Source organism: Acanthopagrus latus, chromosome 11 (assembly GCF_904848185.1).
Source record: "Acanthopagrus latus isolate v.2019 chromosome 11, fAcaLat1.1, whole genome shotgun sequence".
NCBI classification, from domain to species: Eukaryota; Metazoa; Chordata; class Actinopteri; order Spariformes; family Sparidae; genus Acanthopagrus; species Acanthopagrus latus.
In genome coordinates, this window is record NC_051049.1 from 16,272,606 (window position 1) to 16,290,443 (window position 17,838).

Sequence of the window (17,838 nt, forward strand, 5' to 3'; positions counted from 1 at the left end):
ATGAGGATTTTTCACTTCACAGCTCTTATGAAGCAATTCATATGTTGTATCTCATTTGGCGCATGCTTGCCAAATCAACCGAAGCGTGGTTGGGTATATGAGGCCTTAATAACAGAGAGGCATAATTGTTTGACGCCATGTCTTCGGAATAGCACAATTTCTCTGATAAAGAATGGAGTCACGCGTGGCCCTCTGGGAACTCTAGTGACAACTTTAAAAGACGAAAGATAATTGGCGCTCCAGTAATTTCATCCTAGATTGTACGGCTAATCTAGGAGTTAATTTCCCCCACTATAAAAGAAAATGGGTGTCATTTATATCCCAATGTTGATTAAAGAATTAGTTTTCATTAAGAATTCACTTAGGTTCTAAAGACTCCTTTAATTTGATGTTCAATGACTTAAATAAACTGCCGACTGACCTAGCCAGACATTTACAATTCAAATCGCAGATCTCTGTCTACCCTGGATGTTCCCCTCCCGGTGTTTTTAATATGACCTCTCCATTCACTCCATGCGGGGAGACTCACATTAATGTGCTTCAGGGTAAAAATCACCGGGTCATTAATGAATACACGGCTGGACTCTTTGTTGATGGAGGCGGCGATGATGTCAGAGTTGACGACCACCGACACGTTGCGGCCGTAAGCCTCGTTGGCCATCTTGATGGTGGCGTTTTCGGCGCTGAGGAACTGACTCAGGTTTTTGTAGAGCACAAAAACCAGCTTGGCGACTCCTGTAGAGTGAGAGAAGCAGACAGATGGCAAAAGATGAGACGAAAAAAAAATGCAGAAAAGATTTAGGGAATGTATGAATTAGAAAGAAACTGCGAACAAAAAGAGGACTATACATATTTCAAAGACTAAAACTTATTTTGACGTTATTCAATCTAAAATATGCATTTACACAGAAACAAGACAGGGAACAAAAGTCAAACACGTTTGCTTACATTCTCCAGTTTCTCACTCAAGAGTAAGAACTTATTGACAAATTTTCTTTTTTTTTTTTCCTTGGTTTTGGTTGGTTTACAACAGGGTGTCCAGAAGCATCAGACAAATAGAAATAAATAAAAACGTGGACTTCCATGCTGAAGAGCTTGACTCATTAAAAAAATGGAATGCCAAAATGAAATTTGATAAAATGTCTGAGCGGATTGCAACCTTTACTCAGATTATTTAATGACTTTTTAGTCAAAATATTTTGCAACATCGAAGTCAAGTCTTTTTTTGGGACCTGCAGACACCCTGTAGGAGAGCTTACCGTTCCGACTGTTGAGCTTTACGGTGTTCGCCGAAAGCTGGATTGAGATGCCGTCCCTGCTGGATTGTGGAAATTTAAAATCCTGGACCTGGCCATCGGTGCTGAGTACATACACATCCAGGACTGCAAAGTGCAGAAATGGCAGCGGACAGGTTAGACAAGAGAGATTAGAGGGACAAGAGAATGAGATATTGGTCATTTCAGACTGTTTGACTTTGACCTGAGGGCATAAAAAACGGAACGGTGGTGAATACTGATGCGACAGCTTTGCTCCTGACATTTCAACAGAAACCGGATCGTCGGCATGGACCAAAGGACACAGCTACGACTCAAATGCTAAATCTTTGTGACACTGAGCTACACAATAAAAAACGTCAATCAGACAGTGATCATCTGGGCGCAGCGAGGCTCTTACTATAATGAATAAAACAACACTGCACACCACGGAGAAGCCGTCCTCCTACAGTCTAACAGCAGAGGAAAAAGAGAGAAGGAGGCTGTGGATAAACAGCGTACTTTTTTCTGACTCCACAGCAGGCTAATGTTCACATTAATGTATAGAGTTACAAGGTCTAGACGCACACATTTATAAACTAAGCGTGCGCAATCAGAGAATCCAGTCTCTTTAATTGTCTGATATTCATCACTTTGTCAGTAAGTGACTCGTTAAATGCAATATGCCTTGTTTTGTTTTGTTTTTTTCTTCTCTTCCCCCCGAGGTTTAAATGTTTATTATGAAAACAAAGTCCTTTTTTTATGCGGCGGCCTTGTTTCCCTATCACAAGGGTTACTCTCTCAATGAATTGGAGGTAATGAAATTAACTGAGCTTGCATCAATTGCGAGCGCTTGTCACTCGCTCACCGCAAGCTCTGGTTTTACTTACTTATATTGTCTGCAGGAACTTTGACGATGGCGGGCTCCATGAGGTTATCGGCGAGGACAAAGGCCCCTTCCTCCAAGGTATCCAGTAACATGGTGGCAGCGTGCGTCTGCTCCGTGCTGTTCATGTCCTGCCAGGACTTCAAGGCCTCCGGTCGCAGGAGGTTATCCACCGTGTCCACGATGGCCTGCGTCCAACAAGACAAACACGCAAAGAAAAAAAAGAACAGAGACAGACAGTTGTGTTACTCTGCAAAGTAAGTTTGCTTGGGAGGCATATAGTGACGGCATGCAAACGATGAAATGAAATGGATGAAATGCTGAAGCATCACATCTGTTGGGATTAAAATGAACAAGATGAGGAAGAAAGAAAGCTTAAAGGATATTTATTCTTTTTGATGGCATATGTGACAAGATAAATTAATTAAAGGTTTTTTTTTTACTGAATAAGGAAGTCATAATTTCTGCAATGGTATTGATCATGAAGGAGAAACTGCAGACGGAGGGAAGGGCGGGAGCGTCGTTGGGGATGGTACGGAGATTCAGTTTCTCTTTCAAGGACGCTGCATCAGGGCAGACACTGAAGGTCAAAGCGTATTGAGCCTATCAGGTCTGTCCAGTGGCAGGATATTAAGAGATGGCCCGATGAAAGTCAGAAAGCCGCCCTCAATTAAAATTCCCTAATTGCAAAGTTCGACGTCCGTCGTGTTGAAACTTTCCTTTTTCTTCAACTTTAATTTGAACTCAAGTGCAAATGCTTCCCTGAGGTGATTAATAAGTCACCCTCCAAAAAAACAAAAATGGACAGGGAAATGTGTGCAGAGCAAAACGAAACAAAGTGTGATATGTTAAAATGTTCAAATGAAGCGTAACATTTTTCCATCCTCGCGGTCTCCGCCACCCGAACAGCTCGCTCAGGGGCGACGGCGGATAAACTGGGCGTGGAGGAGACAGGCGACTCTGGGTTTTTCTTCAGGAAATAATCAAATCAATGCATCTAATCAGGTAATCAATGGCGGCGACGGCTGGCGGAAAGTGTGTTGGGAGGGGGGGGTGGGGTGGGGCTATAGCTATAGTGATGTTGCATCAAGTATGGCAGATGTCAGATACTGCTGACTCGACGATCTCTGTCACAGATCCTGTCATGCTGTCATTAGCCAAATAGGTGCTGTCATTTACATCGACGCGACCTTACCGCAGTCGCTGACTCCGAATCTAAATGTTGAGACTTTTAAAATCATGACGTCACATTTTTGGGGAGATACTGCGACTACGTGCACGTGATTTTTTTTTTTTGCCCTTTTTCCCTCCTTTCTTTTTATGAGCTCACAGCCGTTGACTGGCTAATTAGCTCGATCCATTTTAATACCCTCCCGGAGGAGAGGTCTGGATTGAGGGGGGTGACTTTGGTGGCAGGTGGAGGACACTGATCTCCCTAATGGTTGAGGGATATATATGGCCAAAATACTTTAAAGGTATGAACCCGACCGGAGAGTGTTCGAGGAAAAAAGGGGGAAAAAATGGTTTGACCTGTCTAACCCTATTAACCGCACAGACCCCGACGATGTGCACCTTTAATTTATGAAACAAATGACTCCTACGACCTAAAACCTGCGTCCTTGTGAAGCACAATTTTTACTTAACGCGTTATGAAAGGTCAGGAAAGGGTCCTTGTTAAACCAAAAAGATAAAATACCAAAGATCTGGGATTGATATAATATTCAGGACTGTTTGATATTGAAGGACTCTCTCATAATGACAAAGGATTGTTAAAAAAAAAAAAAGCAGTAAATCCTTCAGCAAATGAATCTTGAGAGGAGTGTTAAGAAACAGGAGGTTGTTTGAATCATGGTGTTACGCATACAGACGTGCAATCTTGAGTAAACATTTAAAAACACACAATAGGAAAAAAATAAAAAAATAAAACAGAGTGAAAAACAAACAAACAAACAAACAAAACACCATCGCTGCCAACGCATAGAGGAGGTGGGGAGCGCACAGAGACACATCCATGTCAAGAAGCCGCCTCAGTAATTGGAGATGACTTCTCTTTGACTTAGAAAAAAAAAAAAAAAAGCACTTTGGGTTGTGATTGTGTCTCTGTGTAAGGCAATATCAAAAAAATAAATAAATAAAAAAAAAGCAGAAAGCACAGGGAGAAGGGGAGTACAGGACGGTACAGAGGGCACATGCTGCTGAACTTGTGGCCGGGGCGGATACAGTTGCACAGGGATAGAGGAGGGGAGGGGGTGGGGGGGCGGCAGCAAGCAGAGTGGGCAGAAGCTTTGCTCCAATACCTTCATGTATGCCCTGCATGTCCTTTCTCGTTTTTGAAGCTTTTTTTTTTTTTTAAATTAGAAAAGAAAAAGAAACAGATAAAAAATAGAGACACGTAATTTTTGCACAAATTCATGAGCTGTGTAGAATCAAGGCCCTGGCTGACTGTGAGGTCGATGCACAAGCTAACTGCTGAATGACTGATACAGCCACTCCCCCCGACGGCCTCATGTGGCGCTGATCTGCTGTCCTGGAGGTCGAGGAGTAAAAGGGGCTCGAAATCACATTCATAGCATGCTGCATTTTTCCTCTCCGAGCCTTCTGACACCTCATAGAAATATTACACTGTGGCCATTACTACAATTACCGCTGTGATTACCTCCTCTAAAATAGCAATGGCTCTTTCTTCATTTTTTTTTTTTTTCATTTTTTTTTGGTTTGTTTCCGTTTTTTTCTGTCTCACAGCTTTCCTGAAGTTGAAAAGAAAGAGTGCAAACAGAATGTGTCAGACAATAGCAGCTACTTTACATATCCCTGCATTATTTCGGGGGATCCCTTTATTCCCTTCTCACTCGACAGTGTTAACTTCGTGCTGTAGACAAAGGAGGCAAATTTCTGGTGGATGTGGTTACCTTGTTGAAGCTCCTCCCCGCAGAATCCTTCTCGCTGGGCCGGAGCTCCTGCAGCTGAGCATCCAGGATGTCCACCAGCTGCTCCATCAGGCGCACCGAGGAGCTGACGTCCCCGGCGAAGATGGGGCCTTTGGTGTGCTTGGCTAACTCGTTGGCCAAGTTAGCGGCGTTTTCACCGCTGCGGATCTGCGGCGGGATGGCGGGGGGCGGGGAGGGAGACGACAAGTGAATAATGTTCACAAGAATGCAAGCAGACAGACTTGGAGTGTTCTTTACAGCTCCGGTTCTGACATCAAATCGTACTTGAATGAGTCCTTGAAATACCAGTTGTGAAGAGGGGGGTTTAATGTTTTCTCTGCGTAGGAGAAGTTGCCATGGCGGCAGTTTTTTTTTTTTTTTTTTTGTACCGTGCAGTGAGTTAAAAAAACCACAGATAGACTGAGAGCCGCGTGCTACAACTGCTGTTACATCCCTGGCACACATTATGCAGAGAGGAGGGAAAACATTGTTTCATGTAAAAAGGTTTAAACTTGGATAACTTACACATTATTATGCAGGATTTATGCCAGTCACATCTCTGTCCGTGCTTTAAGCTCAAACTCCATTTTTGATGCAGTTTTCTTAATCATAATTTTCAACATAAAAGCGCTGCAGTCAAAAAACACACGTATCAAACTGCTCATTTCTAGACCTCTTTCATAGCTGAGAAATGCAGCATTTAAGCTAATCAGCCCTGGTTTTGTTGCCATATGTGCAGCTTTGATTAAGATACATCAGCGTAGACGTCCTTTACAGTGCAAGGACATGCCCCCCACACACAAATATCCTTAAGAAGCACATTGCACATTCCACTCAGAGAGAAAACAGTGAGACAGAGCTCGTACAAACCTTTTGGGCTACTTGGTTGACCCAGTGGGAGGTGCAGTTGCTCAGATCAGGGCCCTTGGGGTGCCAGGTCCCATTGGAAAGGACACATAAATAAGAGGCTGTGCCTGACAGGGAAAACAAGAAGAGAATAGTCAAGTTCAATCAAGTCAAATCAGATTTATTTTCCCATGAAGCCCTTCACAGGGCACCGCAGGACAAGGATAGAGATAATAAGAGGAGCCTGCACGCAAACAAGAAATTTACAAACATGCAAATTTTTTTATCTCTTACACAAATACGGAGACCGGAGAGTGTCTGTTTGTGTGTGCACGCAGAAAACATCAGCCCTGAAGGATATTTTTTTTGTTGTTTTTTTCCCCCACCATGCTAGTCTGGTAAACTGTTTGAACACCGTCAAATGACAAATTAAACTGAAATTGTTGGATACAGTAAACACCGAGTGTGTTAAAGTCACCAATTTTCTTTCTGCCACATTATTTTCTGGAAATATCTTCAACAGCTTGCTCCTGTTTTTGCTACAAAGTGGCAACATTTTTTTCCCCCCGTCCTAATTAGCCCCGTGTCTGATGAACTCAGAGCGCTAACACGATTTCACACACAATCAATTGAGGGATGCGCGTCTCCACGCGAGCTGCGGGAGAAACAGCTGAGCCTGCTCCTCTGCGACGCAGCCGTTGCGGATTGCTAAATCATGTTTTGACCTGGAATGACACAGCTAAAACTTCATTACAGACTGTGTTCTCTGAGTGCCTGAACACATACTTAAACCGGTGGCCAGTTGATGAGACTGTTGCGTGCACGAGTATCAAGACAAATCTAGCAAACTCTGGGATGTTCAATTGAGATGCCTCGGGTCATATTGAAAGCAGCGAGCGCTCGGCCCTGAGGAGGGAGGGAGTCCTGTTTACCTCGCGTTCCCTTGGGGCAAGGTCGCTCCACGAGCATGCCCCTCGGGGTCTGAGGCCACGTTATGTCTCTTTCCTCGGTGGCCTTGCAGAAGCGCTCGGGTAGAGGGAAGGACTCCAGAGGTGGAGGGGAAGTAGTCTGTGGAATCACAGGAGGCGGCTTGGGCGCTCCCCTGCTGCCCTCCTTGAGCCCTGTTGTGGTGGTAGTGTTGGCCACACCCCAGTGCACTGTGGTTGTTGTGGTGGTTGTTGTAGTTCTCTGAGGCTGAGGGGACGTGGTGACTTCTGACAGCGGCGGAGCTGTGAAGAGACACGGGTGTTAATGTTAAGGTGGAGCGGCATTATGTAATGCTGTCTCCTCCATGAGTTTGATTCTCACTGGGAAACACATTTATCAGTCATTGTGAATACATTATGCGGTGCTGTGGATACAAAAGCAAATAAATAAGTAAATAAATAAAAGCCAAATATTAGTTTGTGATATTTAGCTTTGTAAACAAAATTGATTTGACAAGACTAGTTTGACCTGCAGTTGCAGTGTGAGGTCAGCTCATTAGTGTGGCACCCCTGGGATGCATAATGTGGACTAAATCAAGTATTTTGCTAAAAGTACTTTGGCAGATATTCAATCGCTGGCCTTCTGGTGGGCAGATGCCCTCATGTCCCACTAAACCTTAACAGTTGCCCCCCAGTAAGCACCGTCCCGAGGTTTTTCCACCCCCCCCAACATGTTCACACTGTAATGCTTATACATCCAAGTATCCTGTTGTGTAAATTGCCGCTAAGTGCTTTGTGCAACGAGCGTATTTGCCTTCCCGTTGACTGTGGCTTATCCAAGGCATTCAGATGTAGTGAACAAGACAATAATTACAGTAACATCCTCCTGCCTTGCAATCATTCTTGCCTGGGAGATTTTGTGGCATGGCTGATTAAATTTCACTAGAGCAACACAGAACCTGTATGTGCAGCCATGGTGCCTGAACACTCTCTTTTTTTTCCTTTTCTTTTTTTCACTTGTTTCTTGCTACAACTCATACTCTGATAAAGCAGGTGTGCAGTAACTCATGCAATGCCCCAGGCAAAAACAATATTTTTCAGTCCCGGAAAAAGGAGGAAATAGTGCACTCCTTACATTTAACATGAGCCACTAAGGAAAAACTAGGAAGACATTTTTCATGTGACACACCAGCATAGTGTGAGCAGCGCTGTAATTACATTTCATAAAAGTTGCACATGAGGGAGTTTCATAGATGAAATGTTGATAAACACTAACTATCTGATATAAATCTGCTCCACATCCTCAGGTACAAAACGAAAGCATGACCCCCAAATCCCCCCCCCCCTTAAAAGTATTTGTTGGTTGAGTTTTAAAAGGATAAGCTATATCAATGAAAGGAGCTCTGATTGGAATGCAATGTGCATACTGAATCTAATCGCATTTGAGTACTTTGATTTCCTCCATTAGGCTGCCTGTAGAGCATGCAGAGAATGTGAAGAGGTGCTGTTACACTGCCTGAGCCAAGGCACAGTTGTTCGCGGTAGTACAGCCGGCAACGGAAACATCGAAGAGACGGAGGGTCTAAAGTCGAGTTTCCGCCACAGGAGCTTTCCCAAGGCCCAAGGACCCTTTGGAGGGACTTCATCACAGGGGCCGGGGTCTAGATTCAGTTCCAGGGACTTTATTTTACCCCCCAAAAAGCCCCTGCTCTGAGGGTAGCACTGCGTAGCACGGGAGCTTTTGAGCTGAACATTCGTGATTGGTCGAACTCTCGTAGCATTTTATTTTCAGGCGCCATTTAAAAATCTGCAGACGTGCGCCAGGTTGTTTTCTTGTTCATGGCGCTTTGACACGTCAACATTTAATTACAGAAGAAAGCACACATCAGATGAACCAACTATGTTTTCAAGGTCTTTTTTGTATAGTCGTGTGCAAAAAAAAACAGCTGTTGTTTTTATCATCATCAGCGGACTAATTGGCCAAAACTTTGCTTGAGTTGAGACTGCGGTGGAATCGCAGACAACAAAGAGCTGAAAGAACCTTTCAGTTCCTTGAAAAGAAGTTCCCGGGACTAAAAAGTTCCAGCTACTTTTGGTTAGCACAGCTAAAAGAGAAGAAGTCAGGAGTCAGGTTCAAAACAGGGGTTGGGGGGGGGGGGGGGACAGAGAGCGGGGAGAGGACGGCGGAAAATAGAGGCGCATGTAGCGTACGACGACAGGGAGAGTCGGAAACAATGGGGCCAAGTTGGAGAATGAGAAGACAGCTTCTGTCCTCCGGTGGATTGGAAGGAGAGGCAGACAGACCCCGGGCAGCAACACCTCCATATCTATTGCCTCCATTGGATAATGGGTCTGGCTGATAGCAGGAAACCCCCCACTGACCCCCCACCACAAAAAAAAGACACACACACACACACACACACACACACACACAGACATACAAAAACACACTATTATCACCATAGGCCCCACGGTGTGGATGAGAGGCTTCAGCACAGGTAGGCTGAAGGGAAATCACCGTTGAGGCTGGCTGCTACCTGTGGCGAATTAGGCTCTATTGACCAGAGGAGATGACTCCGTGTGCTCCCTCCTGGTGATGGGGGTATAGAACTCAACACACACTAACACACACGCCGGCGACATGAAGGTGTACACAGCTGACTGGCTGTTTTGACACTGAGCTGAAGGCAGATTTGGCTGGCTGGCTTCACCTCAGCCTCCTCTTCGCACCCCCCCCCCCCCCACCCCCCCACCCCCACACCCCCCGTCCCCGTCCCCGCCCCCACCACCACCACCCCCACCTGTATCCTTTTACTCAACACGGTGAAATTCTCGGCTGCACGGCCTGTCACAGCGGTTGAGAGACAACCTGTGCTTAGTGTCCTTTCAGCACTAGCATTTAGCTGGCTGGGAGAAATGCCTGTCTCTATTCTGCACCAATACCCCTTTATTGCTATAACCGTTGTTTTTCATGACTCACTGAGACGACTCACAGAAGGTGAAAGTAATAGCCAAAAAAAAAAAAAAAAAAGTCATATCTCTGGGTAAGCTTACACACTAGGACATGCAAGTCTGAAGAAAGCGAACGTGTGTCGACATAGTTTATAATGATTATCGTTTTCTTTTTAAACATCTGGGTCGGGGTGGGTTTGGCAAGCATCCAGAAGATTCCCGAGAAACCGTGGGGCCCTTTATAGGTTTCTCATTTCCAAAGTATGAAAGATGATAATGATAAGATCCCGCTCTCCATGGGTGGGGAGTGTAGAATCCAGACAGAAATAAAAATGAAAATGAATCGCTGTTCGGCGGCGTGATTTAAGATAAAGGGGCTGGCAACCTCAGCCGATAAATCACAGAGGCATCTGCTGTAATCCAAGCACATTCCTTTTGCATGTCAACTAACAACTGTATCTTGTTTACACCCCTCACTCAAGAGGCCCGCTTGTCATGGCTCGATGGGACGTTGAGCAGCACGCTCTAGTTACAACACGTTCCAATAAATCACTTTGAGGCTTTCTTTTTATTTCTCCCATTTGTCATTGTGCTACCTGCTATCAGCGGTGAAAGTGTGAGAGGTAATTAATGTTAGACTTGGTTAATACCAATTAATGGGTTTGGCTCTCCTGAAGCATTCCATCGGAAGAGAGTTGGCCCAAGGCGAACTGGATGGCTTTTCAGCTCTTGGGAAAGGGGCGTGGGGTTGGATTTGCGGAGCCAACGTCTGGACTGCGCCATCACGGAGCACAGCTGTACATTAAAGAGCTTCATTAACAAGAAATATTATGAAAAGGGACACGAGCGAAAGGGCCAAAATAATCCTGCTGGGGGTGGTTTCGTTTCATGTTTTTGACACAAACTAATCCTCTTTTCGCTTGTGAAAAAGATGCTAATGTGAATCTTCCCAGAGAGATTCCTGCGTAAACAAAGCGGTCCTCTCCGACCACTGCTATTCCTGTGTACATAGCGTGTCAGCCCCTTAATCCTGCCAGCGACTCAACCATTTTATTACCTTTATGCCGCCGCTCGGTTTGATTTAATCCAATGAAAGCTGTGAGGAATTAACCCGCAGGTATTAACATGGACACTCCTCTCGGGCAGTCACTTCTTCACAGAGATGTCTAAGTGGATAAGTTTATAAGCAGTCACTGTGAGGGATGGGTATTGATCTGTCGGTAGTGCTCTGCAGTGGCCTTCTCTGCACCTTTGCAGGATTCGGAACATGAAGCAAATATTTTCCTGCTTTCAGCTGTGGCAACACCGCTGAATACCTTCACCGAGCAATGCTCCTTTGATTATGACAAAAGAGGACAAAACCCACGTTTGGGCTGTGTAGCGAAACAACCAGGGCAGGATCCTTGATTATTATGTCTCTGCTGCACTCAGCCCAAGGGGAACCTTCAATTAGCTGTCATGGAGTGTGAGCGCCAAGTCCCACTGATAGTCAGGACAGACTTATTCATAACCTCTTTGTGTGATTCGACGCCCACACGTTGTCGCACTTACATGTGTGTCAGTGGTTCTGTTATTACCACTTGGGGTTACAGGTCTGGAATTGATGACAGACAATGGGGATGGGAATCCAGGAGAGGCTTGACACGTAAGCACTCAGGACCACACACACACACACACACACACACACACACACACACACACACACACACACACACACACACACACGCTGAAACACGCACTCACACAGACAAGATGAGACCTCACCAGGACTCGGTAGTCATGCAGAGGTGACAAATGAAAACCGACAGCGTGTGTGTCTTTTATATTATGGTTAATGGCTTCACTTTCAGTAGGCACCGCATGGCTGTTCATCAGGGTAATGTTTCATACACATTACCAGGTGCTGTTTATCTTGGGGGGGGGAAAGTGGTAAGGGAACACACAGTTAGCATTTGTTTCAGCTAATTTGCCACAAAAAAAGTTTAAAAGAATTATTAGATTTCCATAGTCTGTGCCGTCATAGAATAATCCCGAGATGATGATGTGAAGCGAGGCTGCTCGGGGGGGTTTTTTGTTCTCATTCTGTGGGTAAAGTAAAAGAACAGTGTCTTTTGAACACTGTGAAAATGCGGCTCCCGGGTGGTAATCACCTCCTAATGGAAGAGGAACAGCAAAAGTTAACAAGTCAGTGGAACCTCAAACAACCCAGAGTCTGTTTCTGCCATCAGAGGGGGGCCAGCGCTCGGCCTCTGAGAGGAGACCAAGAGGATCTGGTGGAGGGAAAAAATAAATGAGTAACCCATCAGAGCGCAGGTTAATTGAAATGAGGTGTTGAACTGTGAAAAAGAAAGAACGTGTCAATTATTTCCTCCGTTTCCAACGCGCGCTTGGCTCAGTCCTCCGTGGATGCACCCTTGCTTGGAAGTTCATATGGAAATGGAGCTGTTCTTGAGTATGAAATAGTGTGATGATTTATAACACGCTTGTGATGCATTTTGATATCTACCAATAATAACAATAATACACAAAGGAAATTGGATTACACGTCTTTCACTCTGCGCCGCATTTGTTGCTGTGGAGGGGAACAGTGTATGATTGCTTGTGTATCAGCAGTAAATATGAAGAAAGCTGGGTGAAAATTCGTATAATTTCCCACGAGTCATGTCCTTGTGAGGGTGTGTACAGTACTGTATACGTCCACGTCTTAGGGAACAAAACCTAATAGCTGGATTATGTTATTTACTGCTGTCTCCAATATTTCTCTGTCCCACAATACAGACGCATTGATTCATATGGACACAGGCAGGCAGAGTGCACTCCTACACACACACGCGCGGCAGCACACACACTTTTTAAAAACGCGTGTTACACCCTCACACACAGAATGACACCAAAGTATAGAGAACAGACATAGCAGCTGCCAGACTACAGCCTGCGTTTTTTTTTTTTTTCCCCTCGCAGCTTTCTCTGTACTGTACGTGCCTCAAATTTCAAGCATTAACTCTAAGTGTGCCGGGCGGGATGATATTTAATGCCGGGCGCGCAGGAGGGTGACTATTTCTGAGCCACACTCAAGACATGCCTCCAAACTGACGCGCATGCATCGGCATGCGAGCACGCGAACCCGATTAGAGAAAACGCAGACACACACAGACACAATAATCAGGCCTGTGTGAAATAAATCTCCTCAAAGGCGTGTGTCAGGGAGTGATGGGGGACCATTGTGATGTCTGAGTAATAATTCTTTTAATACGCCTTGTTTCACAGTCAGACTGTAATCAAACAAGAGACTGTGGATCCCCTTGGCTATAGGGCTCAGTGTAACCACAATCACACCCCCCGCCTACTTCCCTCTTCTCCCTCTCTTTTATGTAAAACAACTCTTAGTGGCATTTTAAATCATAACCCCCGGTTTGTAGTCGCTGCCCACGTGCTCGTACGAGCTGAGAGCTGAGATCACTCGTCCGCGCTGTGTACCGCAGCGGCAGCAGTGACTATACGAGAAAAGCCCCGTCTCGAAGTGTGTATTCGGACGAGGGGTGAAATGCTCCACCTTGTCTGGAGACAACTGGCCCTCGTGTGTTACGACGTTTCAGCGCAGGAGGAGCGGCAGAGATCCAGATCAGATTTCACAGGGAACAGGTGACCTCCTGGCCTCGGCTGCCACCAGACACTGGGTGGTGAGGTATTATCCCACGATGTAATATCAGAGACGTTGTGAACAAGGCTGTAAATCCCCATCGTGGGATTTCCCCCCCTTTTTTATCGCCCAAGTTAAATTCACCCCTATATCGTAACCAAGAATGAGACCAGTGGGTCACGACGCAGACGGAATAACGTCACAGTGCATCATAAAAACGGTGGTTAAAAAAGCTACATGGGAGGAATAAAGAATGGGAGCTGGCATATAGGGAGATCCTGCAGTCCAGCAGTGACGAATGAGGCTCTTAGTTAGAGATACACTCCCCAGAAGTGCGCTAACATCTCAGAATTCTTCCTGCCATCAGTAACTTCGGCCGAAATACTTAGGTTAAGGGACACTAAAACGAAAAAAAAGAGACCCTGTGAATTAACTGATTACTGGTTTGAGGCTATGGATCAATTTAGTGGATTTCTGGGCGGGTTCCTGCAGATTGTTGTGTACAGTGAGGTGTTTGATTTCTTCAGGTCCTAGCAGGCTGGGCTTGTGTAGTCAGTCAACATCCGTGTGATCCAGACAACAACCAACAGGAGTTTTGATCGTGAGTAAATAAGGTGAGAAAAGAACCGGGGAGAACTTTCACTCAACTAGGCAGTTTTCCATCAGTAGCAGTTCTAGGCTGCAAAGTTTTTGCTTAGGACAACATCACTTAAAGAGGCAATTTGTAGCAATTCACATGGATTAATCACTTTTTCATTGTCCATATGTGAGCGGATTGTAACGTGAAATGAAAAATGAGACCTCACTTGTCTCCCTCTGTTGCCAATTCCATCCTGAGGACGATCAGACACGTTTCGGGCCGTGTCGATGGAAAGAAAACTTCCAAAATCCACATTTGGGTTTTTATTTTAGATTTGGATTCTGTTCATTGATGCAAATTAGCACACCTTTTCATCAGATTGCCTGAAAAAATTAGGAGTCTTAACATAAGTAATCAACTGGGGGAGTTTGATGTTGATATCTATGTTTTTTTTTGTTTTTTTTTCAACCCTATTCACCTGTAACATCAATCCTGAACTCTAAACTCTATTATAAGGGGGCTAGAGCACGATGTGCATGATTGCCGCCTTTGTTCTGTTGTATGCGTGCGCTCTTTGCCAGAAGGCACCGCTGAGGATTTACTTAAATCCTGTCATTTAGTGTGCACAACTCTCATCGGGCATGATTTGAACAGTCTGACCAAAGCTTTAGCCGGACTTCAGGAAAGAGGCCAAATGGGCGCATAGATGCGGAGGCACACGGACATGCAAACATTCAAATGTAGGGCGCGGTTCATGGTTGATCATGGTGGTGGAGGACTGGGAGTCTACAGGGAGGAAGGTTAAAAGGGTTAAAGAATCAAAAAAGGTGAGAGAGCGAGGGCGCGTGAAAAAGAGACAGTCAGACAGAAACAGCAGGACTGAATCTAATAGAGAGATGAAAGGGATTAAATGAAAGAGAGCGGCAATAAGATGGAAGCAGACGGAGAAAGAAACAACGAGAATATGACAGGAGGACAGAAAAACAAAAACAAAAAGGGTGATTTTCCACGTCAATATCCTCGCCTCTCGCGCCGCTGTGTGTGTTGTCAAGGCAAACAAACAAATTGGCCATTTTTAACACATCCTGATCCCTCGCTCGTGCACTGCTGGTGGGCATTCAGGAGACAGAAGTCTCTCGCCATTTCACCTGAGCACCTCAGATGGCTGATGTTGACGGTTTAAGTGTCCACATGTCTCTCTGTTTTCCCTGCGTTCTCTCTGTAAATGTTGCCGCGCACAGGTTGACCTCTATGTAAGCACTGCAGAAGACGGGAATGAATCATAGTGGTGCTTATTAGGGGAGCTGTATATTCATCAGACTATAAGAAGCAGGCTCTCTGGGGTGACTGCTAATGCATGTGACTCACAAGCATCCGTAACAGCAGAGCCTTTCTGCATTGTGAGGCACTTTGGTAACACACAAACTACACGGCATTGTTGTGGCCACATGCAGAGTTTTGTTAGCTAATTGGCAAGTGGCGTAGTGAGCCATACCTTATAATTTCAAACAAATTGGGTCATTCTCCCCCCCATACAATCCCCACTTGCAAATGTGTAATTTGAGGATGCAGCGAAGATTGAAACCGCATGCAAATGTATTGACATTTGAACAATTAAACAGGGGGTCTTGATTTGTGTGGGTGTTAACTACAGCGCCGGGGGCTTTTATGTGGAAGTTATTCAGAATCTAATTTTCCGACAAGGGATGAATAAAAGGTTTCCAAGGCTCACCTGTGTCCCATTGAGGCAGTGAATACAGTCTGTTTGTGCACACTTGTGGTAAAAAATAGCTTTTGATATGCTTACCCAGTGGTTTGAGGCCACATATTGGAGCTTGGCATGAATAAACGCGCCATAGAAATGGGTGCATAATGAGTTTTCTCTGGGAATACCTCATTTAAATCAATTTAATCATCTCTCTTACAAGATGCGACAAAGGAATATGTCTTTTTATGAGCTCCTATATGCAAGAAGGAACACAGACACAGAGCCATGGTTAAATGAGTGGATTATGGCGCTGTTGGTCAAAGCCAAGAGAGGGACTTACTGACCCATTTAATGTCCACTTCCAGTGGAGCCGCTTGTTGGATGTGACCCCATCCACTCCCCCATAATCCTACACGAGATGATCTTGCCTTGACACGCGCAGAGTTATTGGACTTGACAAGAACCCAACTGTCTGCCACAGAGGGTCTCAACATCACTTTGATGTGATTGCATTCCATGACGGAGCGAATCATATGACGGCGTTGTTTGTGCACTTGAAATACGGGGAGAAAAAAGGGAGCGGGGCGTGCAATGTAAAGCGACAAATGCATATATTATCAATCTCACACCCCCGCAATTACATCGTTGACTCATCCTCGTGTGCGTGCTTTGAGATTCTCTGGGGAGAAATCTGCGGTTGAATTAAAAACCTGTGGTTTCCTTTGAAGTTTGACTTTAAAAAAGTCGCACAACAGAGCTGCGGCGTACACATTAATAATTAGCCATGCTCTGTTGCATAAACAAGGCCTGTCTTTTGATTTTCAGATGTCATTCTTTTTTTTTTTTTTTTTTTCCCTTTACCATTTACCTTCCACTTTCAACGCCACGAAAACAGTCTGTTCAGAGCCTAGTGAGGCAGGCGCTGAAACGAGCGGCAAGATATCACAGAGAGGGCAACTAGTGACAGCCAGAAAAAAGTGCCATCATTTATGTGTCAACATCAGCCATGTGGGAGGACAAGTTTATTGACATCCTGATGATCATCCTGGACCATTCTCCCTTGCACTCATCGACTGCAACTCAACATACATTAGTCAGCAGCCGAGCTGGGCTCACGTCTCGTTTGTCAGGGAGAGAGGGACCGGGTCCTCGTTGACATTAAAATAAAGACGTGTGAATGCAGAGGCCCCGAGGAGCACATACAGTATGTCAGGTAGTGTTTGTTTCTAAACATAATCTACAGGAAGGGAGGTAGAGGGAGTAAGGGGGGGTCCCTTTGGGTGCTTGGGAGGTCTGATTGTGTGAGTAAACAAAGCATGTTCTATACGCACACGCATGCACGCAGGTGCCACACACACACACACACACACACACACACACACACACACACACACACACACACAAATAACCGTAATGTGGTCTTACTCCAGAATCCTTTTAAAGCCTCTGATTCCTCTATCAGTAATCAGTGTCCGTTCAGAAAATGAATAAATCAATTGAGCGTGCAGCCCGTCTATGCACAGCTTGTTCCAAGAATCCATAACAGCTAAGATGAAATTAAAGCTTTTTGCTTGACTGCTTCATCATCAGTTTACTGTACACAAACACGGAATGCCATGTAAAGACATGCTCCGATATAGTCTTATTAGAGCGGAGAAGGGGATGTTACGAGCACTTTACAGGAGCTGTGTGTGTGAACGCAGGGTGCTGCCTAAAAATGAGCTCATCTGAATTCTCTGCGGGTGACACAGTGTTTTGGACATGACTAAAATAAGGAAACACCTTTTGACTCTAGCTTATTCTCAGTATGCAAATGTTTAATTAGAAAAAAGCCTTTGTGTCTGTCTTATTGGCTGTGGAAAAACTTCAAACAAGTTATTCAGAGTTGGAAAAACAGACAAAGGAAAACATTTTATCCTGCTGTCTGTGACGGTGGCAGTATTCCACTTAACGCCCCCCCGACGCATATTAATTTTGCTTCCCAACCTGGACTCCGTTCTTTGTCAACGTAAAGCTCAGCCAGGCCTGGCGGGATTGATGCTGCTCCACTGGCTGAACCAAATTTAGCAGCCCCTAGCTCGTGTCCTATCAATAGAGAAGTGGCCGAGCAAACACATTAA

General features: G+C 45.1%; 1 protein-coding gene across 22 annotated transcripts in view; it reads right to left on the reverse strand.

The window, feature by feature from the left end:
• The window catches only part of adgrl2a (adhesion G protein-coupled receptor L2a), a 100,929-nt gene that overhangs the window by 18,763 nt on the left and 64,328 nt on the right, over positions 1 to 17,838 (reverse strand). For 17 of the 22 annotated variants that reach the window (XM_037113621.1, XM_037113639.1, XM_037113640.1 and 14 more), the window contains 7 exons: positions 6,845 to 7,141; positions 5,937 to 6,040; positions 5,049 to 5,234; positions 4,437 to 4,475; positions 2,144 to 2,327; positions 1,260 to 1,382; positions 530 to 735 (listed from right to left, as the gene is read on the reverse strand). In XM_037113621.1, the coding sequence (XP_036969516.1) occupies positions 530 to 735; positions 1,260 to 1,382; positions 2,144 to 2,327; positions 4,437 to 4,475; positions 5,049 to 5,234; positions 5,937 to 6,040; positions 6,845 to 7,141 (1,139 nt within the window). The remainder of the gene's footprint in view (positions 1 to 529; positions 736 to 1,259; positions 1,383 to 2,143; positions 2,328 to 4,436; positions 4,476 to 5,048; positions 5,235 to 5,936; positions 6,041 to 6,844; positions 7,142 to 17,838) is intronic. The other 5 variants (XM_037113642.1, XM_037113641.1, XM_037113627.1 and 2 more) reach the window with 1 other exon arrangement.